At 41.1% G+C, this 18,581-nt stretch overlaps 1 protein-coding gene across 2 annotated transcripts in view; it reads right to left on the bottom strand.

Annotated features, from left to right (window-relative positions):
• Window positions 1–18,581, bottom strand: part of ADAMTS18 (ADAM metallopeptidase with thrombospondin type 1 motif 18) — a 98,614-nt gene that overhangs the window by 62,211 nt on the left and 17,822 nt on the right. Inside the window, exons 4-5 of one of the 2 annotated variants that reach the window (XM_070952820.1) lie at window positions 4,909–5,191; window positions 674–873 (exon numbers count right to left, since the gene is read on the bottom strand). In XM_070952820.1, the coding sequence (XP_070808921.1) occupies window positions 674–873; window positions 4,909–5,191 (483 nt within the window). Of the gene's footprint in view, window positions 1–673; window positions 874–4,904; window positions 5,192–18,581 lie in introns of those variants that run through there. The other variant, XM_070952821.1, reaches the window with a different exon arrangement.

Below are 18,581 nucleotides of genomic sequence, written 5' to 3'. Positions count from 1 at the left end.
TGTCAGTCTGGGAATAGTGAATCACTGACCCACATAGAGATACTCATAGTAAGCTGCTAACACCCCTCATTAGGCCGTTCTGTCAAAGACCAGATTAATTTTACATGAAGCTTCTCTTGGCAGACAAAGAGTCTAAAACAACACTAGCTAAGGGCTGAATTTGCATTTGTATCTTACAGAATTCTGGCTTCATTAACCATAAATTAGCGTGGGACCGATTACTACTTCCATGAAGTGGGGGTACCAAGTTTTCACATTGTTCTTATGCCGCTTTACTATACTTCATTGGATTTTACATTGATACGCATGGTAGTAGGGACCGGTTATAAAATAAGAAAGAAATACTGGATGAAGCATTTAAGCCTGAGCAACCTGAAGCAACCTAAGAAAGACACCCCACTTTGTTTCTAGACAGCAGAAGAGTCCCTATAGATGTGAACCGGCATTTCCTATGAAACTTCCCCAAAGCAAAGAATTCTCTTGAAACACTGAAATGCACTTAAGTGTGCATTTTTAAACCAGCATAGCCATAATTCAAATACGTTGCATTTCGAAATGTACACCGCATTTCCCTGCGACCCAGATGCTAAACTGAACTTCACCACTGCTATCCCTCTTAACCTTCAACCCATTCCAAGAGCCACGTGTTTATTTGTCAAACATCTTGCCTTACCATGTTCATCACCGTTAAGATATAGGTGGTAACGTTCTCCTTGCTGTGCTTCTCCAGCATTTTCCTATCTGCCACCACCAGCGTTTCAACATTCAAACTTCCACCCTTCTGATTTTTAATGGGGGACCTTTTCAACCTCGCTTGGCTCCCATATTCGTCAGATAATATGAATGCATCTTCAGTGGGTGGTTTAGGACTATCTGAAATGAAACAGAGCAGAAATTTGGAAAAGACTCAGAACTGATTTTGTTGTTCTTGTCATTGTTCTGTCCTAAGGTGTCGAGTGGTTAGAGCCCTGAATAAATCTAGGAGAGTATAGAAAAGGCTGTTTGCCAGTAAAAAAGTTATCTTCAGAGTCCTTTTCAAGATATGTTTGCTCAGTTTTTTGGAAGGGAATGTGTTATCCTGCAACACAAAGAAAGGTGAACAATCTTGAAATCAGTATCTCTGCCTAGTGATTTTTGCATTTGCCTACAGGAAACACGCATTCATCAACCTGCAATAATTTCCTTCCATTTTGTTTACAGCAGTGCTTTTCAATCTCGGGAACTTTAAGATGTGTGGGCTTCAATTTCCAAAATTCCCTAGCTGGAATGCTGGGAATTGAAGTCCACACAACTTAAAAGTTCCTGAGATCGAAAAAACACTGTTCTGCTGTATCTAAAAACCAGTTCAAATGTTGGTGCTGTGTACGCATCCAGTCCTTTTCTTCTCAGTTGGGTTGCAGGCAGAGGTGGGTTTCAGCAGGTTCTGACAAGTTCTGGAGAACCGGTAGCGGAAATTTTGATTCGGAGAACCGGTAGTAAAAAGTCTGACTGGCTCCACCCTCCTCTATTCTCTACCTCCCAAGTCCCAGCTGATCGGGAGGAAATGGAGATTTTACAGTATCCTTCCCCTGCCACGCCCACCAAGCCACGCCCAAGCCCTGCCACACCCACCAAGACACACCCACAGAACCAGTAGTAAAAAAATTTGAAACCCACCACTGGTTGCAGGCCAACCTCAGAAGCAACAACTCCAAAACAGAGGTACTGTACTGAGGCATAGTACAGAATTGTGATAAGAAGAAATAACACTCCAAGTAAGTAAAGTTTTAGGAGGTTTAGGAGAAAAATGCTGGAAACGTATTTGCTACAAAATAAAACCCATCTGGGCCAAATGAATAGAAATGCAAAGCATTCGTGGAACTGGATCTCATGTTCAAGAGAGGCAGATTTTGCAATACTCCAACATCATATGTAAAAATTAGCATCAAGACCATCCATGCTGCAGGACAAATCTCCTATAAACTGTGTATTTTTCTAAAGAAAACTGATCAGGTTCCAGAGTTGAATGAACAAGACTTTGTTTCCATAGGATACTGGGTCTTTACTGTTACCCCTATAAGTGCTTTTGGGAAACAGATTTTTGATTTTTTTAATCTTTTTTTTTAGTCAGAAGTGCCTCTACATATAAAGATGCAGCAGTGGTGAAATGTAAAATTTGTTACTACCGGGCTTGGCTTGGTGGGGGGGTAATGTGACTGGGTATGCATGGCAAACTTTTTTTTTTTTACTTTTAAAAGCATTTTTTCTACAACCTGTTCAACTGAAGAGGTTGCAGAAAAAAATGCTTTTAAAAGCCTCTGACGATCAGGCAACTCAGCTGAGATCGTCAGAGCCTTTTAAAAGCCTTTTTCTACCGAAGGCTCTGATGATCACGCGGCTCAGCTAGGATCTTCAGAGCCTTTTGAAAACATTTTTTCTACAACCTCTTCAGCCGAAGAGGTTGTAAAAAACAATCTCTTCAGCTGAAGAGGTTGCAGAAAAAAATGCTTTTAAAAGCCTCTGATGATCAGGCAGCTGAGATCATCAGAGCCTTTGAAAAGCATTTTTTCAAAATGCTTTTAAGATCCCAGCTGAGCCGCGTGATCATCAGAGGCTTTTTTTTTTTTTACTTTTAAAAGCATTTTTTCTTCGGATGAAAAAATGCTTTTAAAAGTAAAAAAAAAAGCCTCTGATGATCGTGCAGCTCAGCTGGGCATGGGGGGGGGCAGGGATTTTTGCTACCGGTTCTCCGAACCACCCGCCGCCATCGCTACCAGATCAGGCGATCCAGTCCAAACCGGGAGCATTTCACCCCTGAGATGCAGACATCTGTTGAATTTGCATTAACAGTTGTATGCCTAAACATAGCTACAAAAAATAAAATAAATGGAAACATACACACTTTTTCCAAAGTTTCTAGAGAGGCACAGAAGAAAGCAGAGGGAAAGGTCTAGAAAAGAGCATAGAGATGATCTTCTACTCTCACAGCTTTTAAAACTAGACCCTTATATTGAAGTTAGGCCATAGACACTAAAAGCATTATGGCTTATTTTCAAGGCATAGGCTTAAAGCTCTCTTCAGCTGGACATATAAGATCAGGAAAAGGTATCAATTTATGTTATTATTGTATTAATTATTAACAAATTTTCCAGGCCACCTTCTCTTGAGATTAGACTTGCCTTTGCTATTAAGAAGAAGAAAAAAGAAATTATTGAAAAGAGAAAATAGTAATATCAAAGCATACACTGTATTGCTAAACATATCCCTCTATACCTGTCTGTTAGAAAGAAAGAAAGAAAGAAAGAAAGAAAGAAAGAAAGAAAGAAAGAAAGAAAGAAAGAAAGAGAAAGAAAGAAAGAAAGAAAGAAAGAGAAAGAAAGAAAGAAAGAAAGAAAGAAAGAAAGAAAGAAAGAAAGAAAGAGCTTTGTTAATTTTATATTGAGAATCTTAACGTCTAGGAAAAGCCACCTTCACTATATGATTGGGGAAATTCATTTCACATTTGACAACCTAGTTTTCATAATCATATTTTAGAATCATCCATCTGTGGAATTCATAGCAGCAATAAAAACATTCTCTATCCTAAAGCAAGCACTGAAATTCCATTTATGGATTCAACTGATGGAAAATGTTAGGTGTCCTGTTTCATATCTCTGCCCCTTCCCCTGCCTTCCATGTATGTGCCTAAAATCCATATTTTGATCTGATATTCTTGATCCATACCTGTCATTTGTCCAGAACTCTAGACTGTACATGTAAAAGATTATCCATATAATTTTATCCAATAGAAGCTGAAGTAGAATCAACTGATAGGACCCTGAATCATGATTTAATTTCTATATAGAAATACATGAATAAATCAGGAATTATATTATTATAAGGTGGAATTCTTAGACTGTAATCTACACTAACCATATACTTTTCTCCATGTCACTGTAAATCTCATCAAGAAATGATTTCATAGAATATGAAACATATAATAAGCAATAACCCGCTGCTGTATGTAAGCATCTCTACAGGGAAAATGTCTGCCTTCTGTAGTTGTGGATTGCCTGTATGAAAACATCTGATTATCCGCAGTCAGATCATGCTTTAGCACAACTAAAATTACACTACTTGCAATTTACTGCTGAAAGTCATGGGGGAAGAGGGCAAGTAAACATTTGTGTGTTATAGGAAATTTAGCACAATAATCTTACAAGAATGAAACAGAAAAGTCACTACTTCAAAAATATTTAATGGGAACTAACAAGCTAAATGTTATGATATGGTTGTGTTAACACCATCAACTTTTGATGTGTTCTTCAGCACACATATCTCCCTATGTCTAGAATAAGCTTCTGTAATTTGAAACCTTCTATAGAAGCTGGACTATAACTTCCACCTCTGACCATTCTGGATGAAACACGGTGGAAGTTGTAATCTTAACATCTGCAAAGAACATCAGGTTGAGAAGTCTGATATAGTATCTACTATTAATGTATGGACCCATTAGCATCCTAAAAAAAAAAGACCCAATTATTTAGTTCTTCATGTGCTCATTAGATGCTTACGTGTATCCATTGACACTAGCACTCTATCCTACTTAAAGATATTCTGAACATTCTGTTCTTAAAATGGCCATATGGCATATAACAGAAATTTATGGCCATATGGCATATAACAGAAACGACTAACTCCCAAAACAGACCATTTCAAATGGCCCATGTTGGGTTTGAAGTGCTTCAGGTTTAGGTCATTTCTGAAGTTGTTGGAAATGGTCCATTCCAAGATAAAAACTTATCTGTGACAGACTCTTTGGATACTTCCACATCTGAATCAAGCCTGCAAATCTTGAGCACAATAAGAACTTAATATTCTTACGGACTATTATGTCAGAGAGAGAGAGAGAAACAGAGACAGAGAGAAAGAGAAAGTTTCCTTACATACATTTCTTGCGCCGTCCACAAAAATGCTGCTTTTGAAACCTTCCATGGTGGTAATCGTTAGCTGGAATGTGATACTTGTGGGCAGTGAGATTGCTGTGATGGTCAGGGGGAAAGTGGTAAAGATTTGGATCTACTTTGTGCCGGTGCACTTTCTCTTCAGCTGTCCGTTTATACAATACATGAGGATGGTGTCCAGCAGGTGGCATATAGTGAAGTTCCTGTGCTAGGTGTTGAGGTAATGGTGATATAAGGAAGTCATTCTCCTGTGTCCTTATCAAACCGGACTAAAGACAGAAATATAAAGGAAAGTAATGGTTATAAACAGATTCACTAAAAAAAAGTCACAAATGATCAGCTTAGATCCTTCTATCCATGTGGATGATCCAACCATCCTCTAATATCTCTAAACACCCCACAAACCCCTACTGGTGTCAATGTATGGTCTGCAACTTCGTAGTGCTAAGTTTTTCCTCCAATAGCTACCCAAACTTACTCTAGGTGAGAACACTTTCCCAGACATTGTTGTGACATAGGCTTCCTGAGTCATTAAAACCTCTTTTATTGCAACAGCTATGAATTACATTCATTCACAGCTGAGTCCCAATTAGTTGCAAAAAGTGCTTCGGGAGAAGTCCTTCGGGATAATCACCAACTTTTATCTCCCTTGACCCTCTGCCAAAGACCTACTTGGCAAAGCCCCACGGAGTCCAGAATCAAACAGAGATGCCGACCGGGAACAGAATTAACAACGTTGCTTTTCTGCAAAGGGCCCACATGCCTTTGCTCCTCTTTTAAGGAGGGGCCAATGAGAGGAGCCAATCATCTCCAGGCCTTACTCCTGAGTCGTCCCTTTTGTTTTAACTGTTCTTGCCTTCTGGCAGCTCTGCGCATGCTCCCCCTGTTCCTCTGCCTCTCTGATGTCCAACTCTGGAGGCTCCGGAGTCTGCACATAACTCCCAGATGGCCCTGGCCCCATCTCTGCTTCTGACACAGAGCCCTCATTCGAGCTTTCCCCAGACTCCAGGACTGGCCCATGTTCCTCCCCAGACTCCTCACTGTCCAATTCTGCTGCCAGCTCCTCAGGCTGCTGGCGGACCACAACAGACATGGACCTATCAGTCCAATGACACGCGTGTCTTCAAAATCAAAACAAGTGAGTACCATTGAAGACTTTTCTTGGAGGAAGATCTGGAAAGGCTCCAACGTTTTTCAGAAGAAAACACCAAAGGAATGCCAAAAGAAGCAAATAAGTTTAAAGAGAAACTTATTTCCTCCTCAACTCCTTTTCAGATACCAATCTAGAAAAGTTTCATCCATGAAAAGTACTTTTAGAAAGTTCTTGCTTTCTAGAATGGCCTTGTGCATGAAATAAAAAATCTTTTCACACGAGGGAATTCTGTCTTTATTCTCCTAATCTACCACTGCTTCATTCAAGCTAACTCACCCTGAATCCACTCTTGTTCTTAGAGAGGTGCAAATACTTCATTATGATGAAGCTTCAAACAAAGCATCCTTTCAAACAATGAAAGCTGGGATTCCAACAATGGAATTCTAGCTTCTAAGCCTGAAGATGGCATCCGTATTGTTTTACTTCAATCTTCATAGTGCTTTCTCCTGCAGAGCCTGTGCTATCACACACAAGGTTGAGAGAGAGACCTGTCCTGCAATCTTGGCTGAAAAATCTTATATCCATGTGGCTCCATACAGATCTTCAGGAAACCATGGAAATATGTGCTGGAGGGATTTCTTGGAGAAATACTATAAAATACTATAAAAAACATACTAAGAAGGCTTCCAAGTTAGGAAATACCATAGGGTATTTCAAAGCACTCATGGGAGGCAGTCTAAAAACTAGAATCTAGAACCACATTAATGTAGGTCAGGGGTCTGCAACCTTAAACACTCAAAGAGCCATTTGGACCTGTTTCCCACAGGAAAGAAAACATCGGGAGCCACAAAACTCTTCCCATGCCTGTCTATTTTCTGAGCAGCCACAGAACTAGCATATGTAGTTGAATTAAACGTTTTGTTTTCTTCTGAAACTTTTCTTTTCTTGGATTTATCCATGGTTGGCCTACCGGGGGTTGAAAAGCTCCATAAATCATGTGCCGGCGGGTGTCCCACATTGGTGGTTGTGATACATATTTTGAGTGACAGGGAGCCACAGCAGAGGGGTGAAAGAGCCACATGTGGCTCCAGAGCCACAGGTTGCTGACCCCTGATGTAAGTTGTGGATGACACTGAAGGTACCAATTTAGAGTTATAGGTACCAACTTACAGGATGATTCCCAAGCTGACTACCTTCATTACAGATTGTAAATTTATTTCAAGCCACATTACTTAAAAGCTTTTCAACCAGCAGCACAGAAAGTTAGTAGAAGCCTTCCATCACAACATTGGCCAGAAGCAATAAGCTGAACAAACTCAAGCACATCTATGTTACTATGTCCTTAGCAGGTGGTAGTTTAACCTCTGTTTCAGAACCACAAGAGATCTAGATTCTTCCATCTGGGGCCATTTAGTATGTCCCAAACCAATAGGTCTGATTAAGACCCTGTTCCTACTATGAAGCCTCATCTGGCAAACCTCAGCTAAAGGCCAGTTTGAGAGACTCTGCATCCACTAGCATAAATGTTTAGTTATACAGTAGTGGCCAAAATTGTGGAAAAGTGTATTTTCTAAAACTAGCTAACACCACCACTGTTTTTTGGAGTAGTACCATAAAATTATATATCAATGGAAAGAGAATTTAATCAAGAATGTAATGCAATAACTTTTATGAACAATTTGCTATTAGAAGGATTGCTTCTATTAACTGGGTATTATTGCTGGGTCGCTTCTGACTAACAAGTTTCTTTAGTCGTCTCCATAGATTTTCAATTGGGTGAAGGTCTGGGCTATTCCCAGGCCATTCCAGCAGTGGAATAGGATTATCTTGAAACTCCAAACAAAAGTGGTGTTATTAGCCATCAAACCTCAAAAATATACTTTTCCCAAAAGGTTTCCACAATTTTGGCCACTACTGTACATAAGAAATGCTTCCGTTACATTTTGTATCTGCATTTAAACTAAACTGCCTGGGATAGAAAATCAATGGAACCATATTTGAACCTCTGCCCAAACCAAGGCAGGCTAAAATAATTTAGTGCATGCTAGTACATCTAAATGCGCAGCCACTAGTAGAGTCTACACTTTAAAAAATGTTGCATGCAAGCAACGGTACATATTCCTCCTTTCGTTTAAAGGAGGCCCGAAGCCTTTGCTTTTGTTTTTTATTTAAGTAGGAAAACCCACTTTTGTGCATTCAATTAGAAGACCTTAGAGGAAAAGAAAGTCAGTTGCATAAAACCATAAATGAAGACAGCTGTCAGCCAAACTGGCCTTTTCCAACTCCTCATCCATTCTTTCCATTCAGCACGGCAAGGAAGTCTTATCAGCCATCTTCAACCAATAGTCTCCCTTTTCTTGGGGTAAAACTGAGAACTCTTGGTTTGTTTTACTGGCTGGGGAATTCTCGGAGTTAAAAGTTAAAAGTTGCCAAGGTTGAGAAACACTGGTCTAGCTTCTAAAGGTCTACTTTTAGCAGGGGTGGGCTGCTGGGGGTTCGCAGGGGTTTGGGAGAACCTCTAGCTAAGATTCTGTGCAGTTCGGAGAACCCACAAATCCCACTCCTGGCTGGCCCCGCCCATCCCACCCCTCCCAGAAGGCTTCACATGGCCCATTTTGGATGCAGGTAAGGTACGCATGGAGGCTCATGGAAGGTGAAAAACAGGCCTACCAGAAGTTCGCAAAGGCCCATTCCCAGCCTCTGGAGGGCTTCCGGAGCCTGGGGGGCCATTTTCACCCTCCCGGAGGCTCGAGGAAAGCCTCCAGAACCCTGGGAGGGCAAAAAGTCCCCCCCCCATGCCGTGGTGCAGGAGGCTAACTAGGCCACACCCACCATGGCCATGCCCACTGAGCAACCAGGCACAGAACCCCTTGCTCAAATTTTTGAAGCCCACCCCTGACTTTTAGACCCTACATCATCAAAGACATAAAGGACAATCAGAAGGGAGGCGAATAATAAAGAAGGTGCATGCATTTGAGTCTGGGAATAAGAAAGCTAACAAGTTTAGCCTCTCTGCAAATAAATCCAAAATAATGAACTGGCTCACATACTCAGTCCCAGTTTTTGTAAATGAGTGTGCCAAAGTCTGCCCCACAAATTTTCAATGCTAATATTTTGATTTTTGCTTTATAGTTGCTTCTGTTTTTCTCACAGCTAAATAAATATTCTGCTAGACCTGTTTATTTTACAAGAAGGATACTGATCTTGTGCAGTTCCATGTATTAAACTCATGCTACAGCCATCATAACTAATGTGGTACCATGCAATTTCCCCGGCGATACAGGAGTTTACTAATTTTCTAATTTATTCTCAGAATCCTGGGGAATTGTTTCATCTTTCTCTTGGCATTTATCAGTCAATTTGAGAAATTTGCTGATGATTGTTGTATGACATGTGTAATTTTACTACTGAGCTGTTACTGAAACTATTTCCTAGCAGACATCTTCCCATCATTCTGAAACCTCGCTGGTTGTCCCACTTTCCCATTCTAAAGAACTCCAATGACAGTACTGTGGGATTCAATCAAAGCTATAAACATTTATCGACTGTGTTTATAAATATTTGCACATCTTAGTTTGATCTTCCAAGATGATTCTTGGCAAGAACAAAAGAAACAAAGGAACATATTCTCTGTGCTGGCAAATCTGGACATCTTGAATAGATAGTTTGCTTTCCTAGTTTGTTTTAAATAACCTAACTGGAAAATTGTGAAAAGTGGAATTAGCTCTGCCACTTTCCTATAATGCTACCAAATACAAGAAACATTGTCAGTCATAAATGTCATCAATAGATCTGCCTGCAAGGAAAAACTGGCCCTCTAAAGCCCTCATTTTACGCAAAAGATGGGAAATTCCTCTCTGCCAATGGAGGGGACCTTAAAAACTTTTTAAAAACTCTGTTTTAAAAACTCTGTTTTTAAAAAAATATTCTCTTAAATAGAGAGTTTGGGGGGGTTCCAGAACAATTTAGGATCTATTTAACAAAATACAAAAATGCATTATGCAGCTGTAAAAATTCTCTGGTATGTACCCTCCCTCCCTCTCTTGTGTGCACGTACACACACACACACACACACACACACACACAAACAAACACACAGAGCTAGAGCTATGTCCTTACTGGTATTAGTATATCCAGCTTCCTCAACTTCAAAGAGCTGGCATGATCTTTATCAAGGTCAGCACCAGCATTTAAATTTCTGTTAATCACTTATCAGCTTCTGTGGTTTGCAATTCTGCGGTTTCATTCAAAGCAGATGTGTGAAGAAGATCCAGGTTTTGTGCTAAACATCTCCAATTGGAAGGAAGGAAGGAAGGAAGGAAGGAAGGAAGGAAGGAAGGAAGGAAGGAAGGAAGGAGGGAGGGAGGGGAGAAGGAGAAGGAGAAGGAGGAGGAGAAGGAGAAGGAGAAGGAAGGGTGGAAGGAAGGAAGGAACAAGGAAGGAGGGAGATGAGAATGAGAATGAGAATGAGAATGAGAATGAGAATGAGAATGAGAATGAGAATGAGAATGAGAATGAGAATAGGAAGGAAGGAAGGAAGGGAGAAGGAGAAGGAGAAGGAGAAGGAGAAGGAGAAGGAGAAGGAGAAGGAGAAGGAGAAGGAGAAGGAGAAGGAGAAGGAGAAGGAGAAGGAGAAGGAGAAGGAGAAGGAGAAGGAAGGGTGGAAGGAAGGAAGGAACAAGGAAGGGAGGGAGGGAGAAAGGAAGGAAGGAAGGAGGGAAGGAGGGAGATGAGAATGAGAATGAGAATGAGAATGGGAAGGAAGGAAGGAAGGGGGGAGGGAGGGGGGAGGGAAGGAGGGAAGGAAGGAGGGAGGGAGGGAAGGAGATGAGGATGAGAATGAGAATGAGAAGGGAGGGAGGGAGATAAGAATAAGAATGAGAGTGAGAGTGAGAGTGAGAATGAGAGGGAAGGAAGGAAGGAAGGAAGGAAGGAAGGAAGGAGGGAGGGAGGGAGGGAGGGAAGGAGGGAGGGAAGGAGGGGTGGAAGGAAGGGAGGAGGGAAGGAGGGAGGGAGGTTGTCAAACTGCAATACTGGCCTCTATAAACTACTGGTCTGATTCAGTAAAAAGTAGCACGGTGTGTTTATACAGATATTATGCAGATGTAGGTTCTTGGCCAACAATAACACCCTTCTTGTGGGCTTTCCTGAAGCATCAAGCAGTGCTATTTGGAATGGGATAAAGGATTAAATGGGCTCCCAAGCTCATCCAAAGGGCTGTCTTTACATTTTTAAATGAGCGATGATGTGATAGCTATAGTCAGAATTTGCATCAGCATCCAGTCTTCTTGGGCAACTATCCAGACCCCAGTGCTCTGAAAGAACCTACTGTTGGATGCTTAACCTGAGTCTTCCTTCATTTACTGTATAATAATGCAGCCTTAGTGAATAGTTTGACAGTGTTGAGGGAATTGTTTGTTTAGCAGAGTGATGGCGTTTGGGAAAAAACTGTTCTTGTCTCTAGTTATTCTGGTGTGCAGTGTAGATACAAAGATAACCTCATAGATGGAGGGGAAAATGTATTAGTATTTATGATTTAAGTCATCAGGAAAAGATGCTACCATCATATGACCAGCTGCCTGCAATTATTGCAGGTTCGAATCTCACCAGGCTCAAGGTTGACTCAGCCTTCCATCCTTTCTAAGGTAGGTTAAATGAGGACCCAGTTTGTGGGGGCAATAAGCTGACTTTGTATAAATATACAAAAGGATGAAGGCTATTGCTTAACGCATTGTAAGCCGCCCTGAGTCTCCGGAGAAGGGCGGCATATAAATCAAATTTAAAAAAAAAATGCAGTTATGGGAATCTCACCTTGATATCCAGTATTTTGCAATAACAGCTCATTTACTGATTTGCCTATCTCTTAATGAGGGATGGGGGAGGAGAAGAGGAAAAAAACAAGAAAACAGTAAATCTGTTTGAGATTTTGCCATTTAAAGGATTTCCAACATCTGAAATTATTCCTACAGGATTCATTTCATAACTGATTTGAACCATATGGAAAAGAATGGCCCGGGTCTCCTTTTTTAAAAAATCAATCCATGGTGGTTAACCTTAACTGTAATTTTGCTATTGCAAAGTCATATTGGTAGGCAAAGATTTTCAGAAATGTATTACGAAAAGTGACCTGGTTAGGGCTGACCAGCAATTTTTTTTAAAAAAAAAATACATGTTTAGGTTATTTATATTTACCTATTATTAATAATCTACCTATTACCAATAGCTTAGTTTAAGTACATATTTGAGATGTGGAAAAGGAGAAACATCTTAACATACAGAGAAGGTTATTGCAATTTTCCAGTATTTGGCTTTTTCCCCCCAGGGGTTAGGATCGAGTGAGTGGCAGGTTCTGTGTGTTTTATTGTTTTCAAATGATTGCTCTTCCTCCAGATGTTTGGAGGTTTAATTGTGTATTAAGGCTGGTTTTACTGCACGCTGACCAGAGTCTTTAGATTGGGGATAGGAAAGGCATACATTTAATGTAAATAAATGAATGTCCTGCATGAATCTTGAGAAAATTACAGTCCTGAGAAAGCCAGAAACATGGTTCTAATTCTCCACCTATTTTAAATTTGTCCTTGCTGAGTGAAATTTATCTTTGTTGATTCCTCAAAAAGTACAGGTAGTCTTCAACTTACGACCACAATTGAGCCCAGAATTTATATGGGCGCTAAGTGAGACAATTGTTGAGTGAGTTTTGCCCCATTTCTTGCCACACTTGTTAAGTGAATCACTGCAGTTGTTAAATGAGTAACACGGTTGTTAAGTGAATCTGGCCTCCCCATTGACTTTGCTCGTCAGAAGGTCACAAAAGGGAATCATACCAGGGGTGAAATTCAGCAGGTTCTGACAGGTTCTGAAGAACCGGTAGCGGAAATTTTGAGTAGTTTGGAGAATCGGCAAATACCACCAATGGCTGGCCCCAGAGTGGGGTGGGAATGGAGATTTTGAAATATTCTTCCCCCAGGAGTGGGGAGGGAATGGGGATTTTCCAGTATCCTTCCCCCAGGAGTGGGGTGGGAATGGAGATTTTGCAATATCCTTCCCCCGGAGAGGGGAGGGAATGGGGATTTTTCAGTATCCTTCCCCTGAAGTGTGGCGGGAATGGAGAGTTTGCAATATCCTTCCCCAGGATTAGGGAAGGAATGGGGATTTTCCAGTATCCTTCCCCCAGGAGTCGGTGGGAATGGAGATTTTGCAATATCCTTCCCCCGGAGTGGGGAGGGAATGGGGATTTTGCAGTATCCTTCCCTTGGAGTGGGGAGGGAATGGGGATTTTGCAATATCCTTCCCCCAGGAGTGAGGAGGGAATGGAGATTTTGCAATATCCATCCCCCAGGAGTGGAGTGGGAATGGAGATTTTTGCAGTATCCTTCCCCTGCCATGTCCACCAAGCCACGCCCACAGAACCAGTTGTAAAAAAAAATGAATGTCACCACTAGATCACATGACCTCGGGACACTGCATCTGTCATAAATATGGATCACTTGCCAAGTATCTGAATTTTGATCGCCTGATCCTGGCGATGGAGCAATGGTCAAAAGCAGGAAAAATTATCCTAAGTCACTTTTTTCAACAGTCACTAAACAAACTGTTGTAAGTCAAGAACTACCTGTACTCATTTATAGACATTTGTCATTGCTTGCATGCTGATAATTGATCGTCATAATAATATGACGATGAGGGTATCGTATTTTAAATGCAGGACTGAACACATAGAGAAGGAATTGCCCTTCCCCAACTCTTTATATTTTTCCCCCTTAGCCTGAAAAGCCTAACAGGAAGAAGACTTGTGAAGGCAACATCCATCCACTTTGTTAGGGTGGTCAAGAGAATTTCATGGATGTGTCCATCAAGTCATCAGCACTTGAACTGGACTTGGAAGAGACTCTGCACTTGAGTACATCTGGAAGACTGCAAAATCCTGGGAAAAGGACTGTATTATGGAAGGAAAAAAAAAAACCATTCACACATGCACAGCCACATTGCACTCACTTCCTAGCCATCTGGTCACACGCTAATTATAAGCACAGTGTACCCATGAGAGTTTTGCTGAAATTCCCTTGTCTTTCCGTCAGATTGAACAACTTGGCCAAATGCTTTCCACGATGTTAAACGTTATTCGTGTTGTAACTGCCTACATGAGCCTATAATAGGGGTGTGTCTGTTATTGGAGTATGTAATATTCGAAGGCAGCTGAGGAATTCACATCTCAATTACTTAAAAATAACTTGCCCACGTCGCATTAAAAAAAAAAAAAGAAATATTTTCTCCTCTCTCTATTAGGCCATGTACACATGAATTTCATTCCCGTGAACCATAGTTTCATGTTACATTCATGAAATTGTGAGGAACAGCTCATCAAAACGCGTTTAGGACGGAGAACAGAAATGGTCAATCCAGATGCAAATCCTGAATTACAATTTGGAGCAAGATGAAATTCCACACTCGGGATAGAAGACGACAATCAGACCAATGTTGGGGGGCTCTAGACTAAACAAATCAAGATAATTAGCTTTGAGTTCTAGCAATGAATATATCCTAAAGTGCATTAAATGCCAACTTAAGGGAGGCCAATAATGTAACCAGAAAACATGTGGGAGTTGTATAATCAGATCTATCCTGATGTTGCTTGTATTTTTCAACGCAGCTCCGAAGGGACAAGCTGGATCAAGGATGCTGTATGGGTGAAACCAGAGTTCCATCAGTGTCCCATTCAAATTGCTATTGGGTATCTTCTCAGTGGGCAGGGATTAACAGTAACTTTTGAAGATCAAAACTCATGTGCCCAGGGAGTACATCTCTCTTGTGCTATGTAGGCTCAAAGGATCTTTTATAGAGAGAGCCGAGGTGGCGCAGTGGTTAGAGTGCAGTACTGCAGGTTATTTCATCTGACTGCTAGCTGCACTTTGGCAGTTCAAATCTCACCAGCTCAAGGTTGACTCAGCCTTCCATCCTTCCGAGGTGGGTAAAATGAGGACCCAGATTGTTGGGGGCGATATGCTGACTCTGTAAACTGCTTAGAGACGGCTGTAAAAGCACTATGAAGTGATATATAAGTCTAAGTGCTATTGCTATTGCTATATTCCAAAGATTTAATATTGGCTTTAAAAATTGCTTTAGGAAGGAAGGTCATCAAGGGCAAATTGATTAATAAGATATTAATAGCTTTATAGGACTGAACTGAAAACTTATGCATAGCTAGAATATGGGAATTGAACCCAACGGTATTTATATATGATTGCAAAAGGTTCAACTTATACATTAATGTTGTGGTAAAGGGCAGGGGTGGGTTCTACTTACCTTTACTACCGGTTCGCAACGGGATCACGTGTGCGTGTGAGAGAAGTGAGTATGAGCGCCTTGCTTCTGTGCATGCGCAGAAGCTTCTGTGCATGTGCAGATCACTGATGACGACATCCGGGGCAGTGGGCAGGGCCTCCCACCGGTTTTACTACCAGTTCTTGCGAACCGGTCCGAACCAGGGGCAACCCACCACTGGTAAAGGGGTATCTTTAGATGACCGCAAAGCAACATTTAGTCTTTATTAAAAAGACTGCATTCTTTAAGGGAAAAAAGGTGTTGTCATTTAAACCAGCCAGAATGAAAGTATGAATATCATCAAAGGGAAGGAAGTATTCAGTCTCTGCCTGATTATTTTCCTACTTCCTATATATTAAGCTGTCAAAAACAGGAGCGACATTTGAAATCCTCATTATCGTCTCATTCAATTGTCTTGAGCAAAGCAAATCCAATTGCTTACCAACTCTGACAAGAAATGTCAATAGCTCTGAGCTGAAAAGCAAGCCCTAGAACTCTGACCTTCTACGAGGGGAGGGGGGATCTTTAGGTTGGGGGGTTCAAAAATCTGGACAACCAGGTTTCCTGCCATTTAATGGTCTGGATTTTGGCAGGTCAGTTGTGAGACTTCCTGCTCCTGTCTCTACCAACCCATAGCCAATGAACAATGACTAGATTGGTGTCAAAGGTCTAAGTCAAGAAAATGAAAATCATTCTTCAGAAGGTTTACATATCCCATATTTTGAAAGACTTCTCCCATAGAAGTCATTCATTATGCAAGACTGTTTGTTCCTCTAAAAATTCCACAGATAACAGTAGAGAGTCCAAGAGACACTACATAGAATCTTTGCGTTTTGACAGTTTAGTGAATCTTTGGAAAACATCTCCAGAACATCTGATTCCAATCTATGATGATGCGGTTGTTTCATTCATTAACTGGATTTTTTTTTTCTAATTTTGGTTAAAACATATGTTGTTTCCATTGGTTTTGTATTTGTTTAACTATATCATGGATATAGGGATGAAGTGGCTCAGTGGCCGATCAGAAGGTCGGCAGTTCAGCGGTTCGAATCCCTAGCGCTGCATAACGGGGTGAGTTCCCGTTACTTGTCCCAGCTTCTGCCAACTTAGCAGTTCGAAAATGCAACTAGAAAAATAGCGACCACCTTTGGTGGGAAGGTAACAGCGTTCCGTGCGCCTTTGGCGTTTAGTCATGCCGGCCACATGACCACGGAGACGTCTTCGGACAGCGCTGGCTCTTTGGCTTTGAAACAGAGATGAGCACTGCCCCCTAGAGTCGGGAACGACTAGCACATATGTGCGAGGGGAACCTTTACCTTTACCTTTACCTATCATTGATATGCACCATTTCATGACTTACCCCTTACCATCCGGAAGGACATATAGAAGCATAGCCAGCCACACAAACTGGCTGAAGAACAGTTTTTATCCGTGGGCTGTCAGACTCCTGAATGCGAAATGACATCATAACTACGTAGTAGGATGGACTTGCAGGGCCGGCACAACGTGTAACTTGTTCACACTGGGGCAATAGGACTGGGTGTTTTGTTAATTTGATTTATTGGGTTACGGATTTTCTGTCTTCACTGTAAGTTGTATTGTGTTGTGGGGGGTGCACTGAGGAAGCTCAATCAATCTCATTGTACATATGTTGTGCACTGACAATAAAGATTTGAAATTGAAGATCTCTTTCTAATGCGGAAATAAAGAATTCATGTTTTCCCCATATAATATTATCCCCTCCTTTTAAAATCTTTTCAAAACCCCTTGCCCATCTTCTCCACACTATAGATTTACCAACAGCACAGTTGAAGACCAGATGTTAACTATAGCCAACCTTTCACTGTAGGCTGTTCTAATAAAGCTAAGTATAGTTGGGTCTGATGAGCACTTGAGATGATGGCACCAAACAATTGCATAGCTGTAAATTAGACTAAGAAGTCAAAAACAATCCAGAAAAAAAAAAGAGCAATTTCACTTCACTTCTATACCAAAGAAAAATACTGGAATATTTCCAAAGTTTGAAGGAGTCCAGTCCAGTTCAATTCAGAAGAAATGTCACCTTTGCTAACTTCTGACCAGAAATTGTGTTTCTAGCTGTTGTTGGTTTTTTTTTTTTTTAATGACTACTGGAAGAACAATATGATTCCCACCCCCCCACCCCCAAAACATACATCTTTCTGCATCAGGCCATCAAATCTACGTTCCAAGTCAAGCAAGATTTCTGCAAGTTCAGGATAACAGTCTAAATACTTTATTCACAGTGACAGTTCCACCTAGCATTGCAAAGCAAACGGGAAGCCACAGGATTAGGAGAGGAATTCCCTAATGCTTCGCTTGTTTTACCGTGAAAGAAGGCAGCACTGTTTGAACTACAACTCATGCACCAACAAGTAGCTGATGAAAGGTTAAAATATGGGTGAGTGATAGGAAAATTTTGTCAGAAGTGGAAGAGGGATAGTCACACATAGGAAAATCAAATGGCTAATCAAGTCATTTGCAAAATGAATGTGAAGTTAGTGCAAATAGCAGGAAATCTCTTTTAATCAGTAATATTATTTCCTCAAACAATGAAGACAGATGGTAAGGCTGATAGACACAGATCTACTTAGTCTGTTGAGTAATAAGAGGAATTGCTTGGGGAAATTACAGTTTGCAGAAACCTATCCTCCTCTTCCTCCTCTCTCTCTCTCTCTCTCTCTCTCTCTCTCTCTCTTTTCTTTTCTTTTCTTTCCTTTCTCTCTCTCACTCCCCCCCCCTCTCTCTCACACACACACAACACACAAAGGTAAACAGAAAACAGTGCTCAAGAAAATTAAACTCAGCAGCAAAAGAAACCGTCAGCTAAACAATGCCGGCTGGCGGGCCCACGGGGGAGGGCCTTCTCTGTGGCTGCCCCAGCTCTCTGGAACCAGTTACCTCCTGAGGTCCAGATCATCTCCACCCTATTGGCCTTCCGAAAAGCGGTGAAGACCTGGCTTCATTCATTGATCTCGCTCTTGCGATCCGGCGAGATCCGGCCAAGAATGATATGAATGAGTTTTAATGTTTTTAATTTTTAAATGTTTTTTATTAGGATTTTAAATGTATTGTGAGCTGCCCTGAGTCTTCGGAGAGGGGCGGCATATAAATTGAATTAAATGGAAATTGAAATTGAAATAAACACTTCCATAAGATTACTACGCTTTCTGTTTTGCTACTAGTTCAGAGCATTCAAGGAACTGAATTTCCCACATGTGAAGAAT

Source organism: Pituophis catenifer, unplaced genomic scaffold, assembly GCF_029215685.1.
Source record: "Pituophis catenifer annectens isolate HBS135680 unplaced genomic scaffold, rPitCat1.0.hap2 SCAF_13, whole genome shotgun sequence".
In the NCBI taxonomy this organism is placed as follows: domain Eukaryota; kingdom Metazoa; phylum Chordata; class Lepidosauria; order Squamata; family Colubridae; genus Pituophis; species Pituophis catenifer.
Note: the sequence above shows the minus strand (reverse complement) of the source record. Positions and strands in the feature narration are given on the sequence as shown.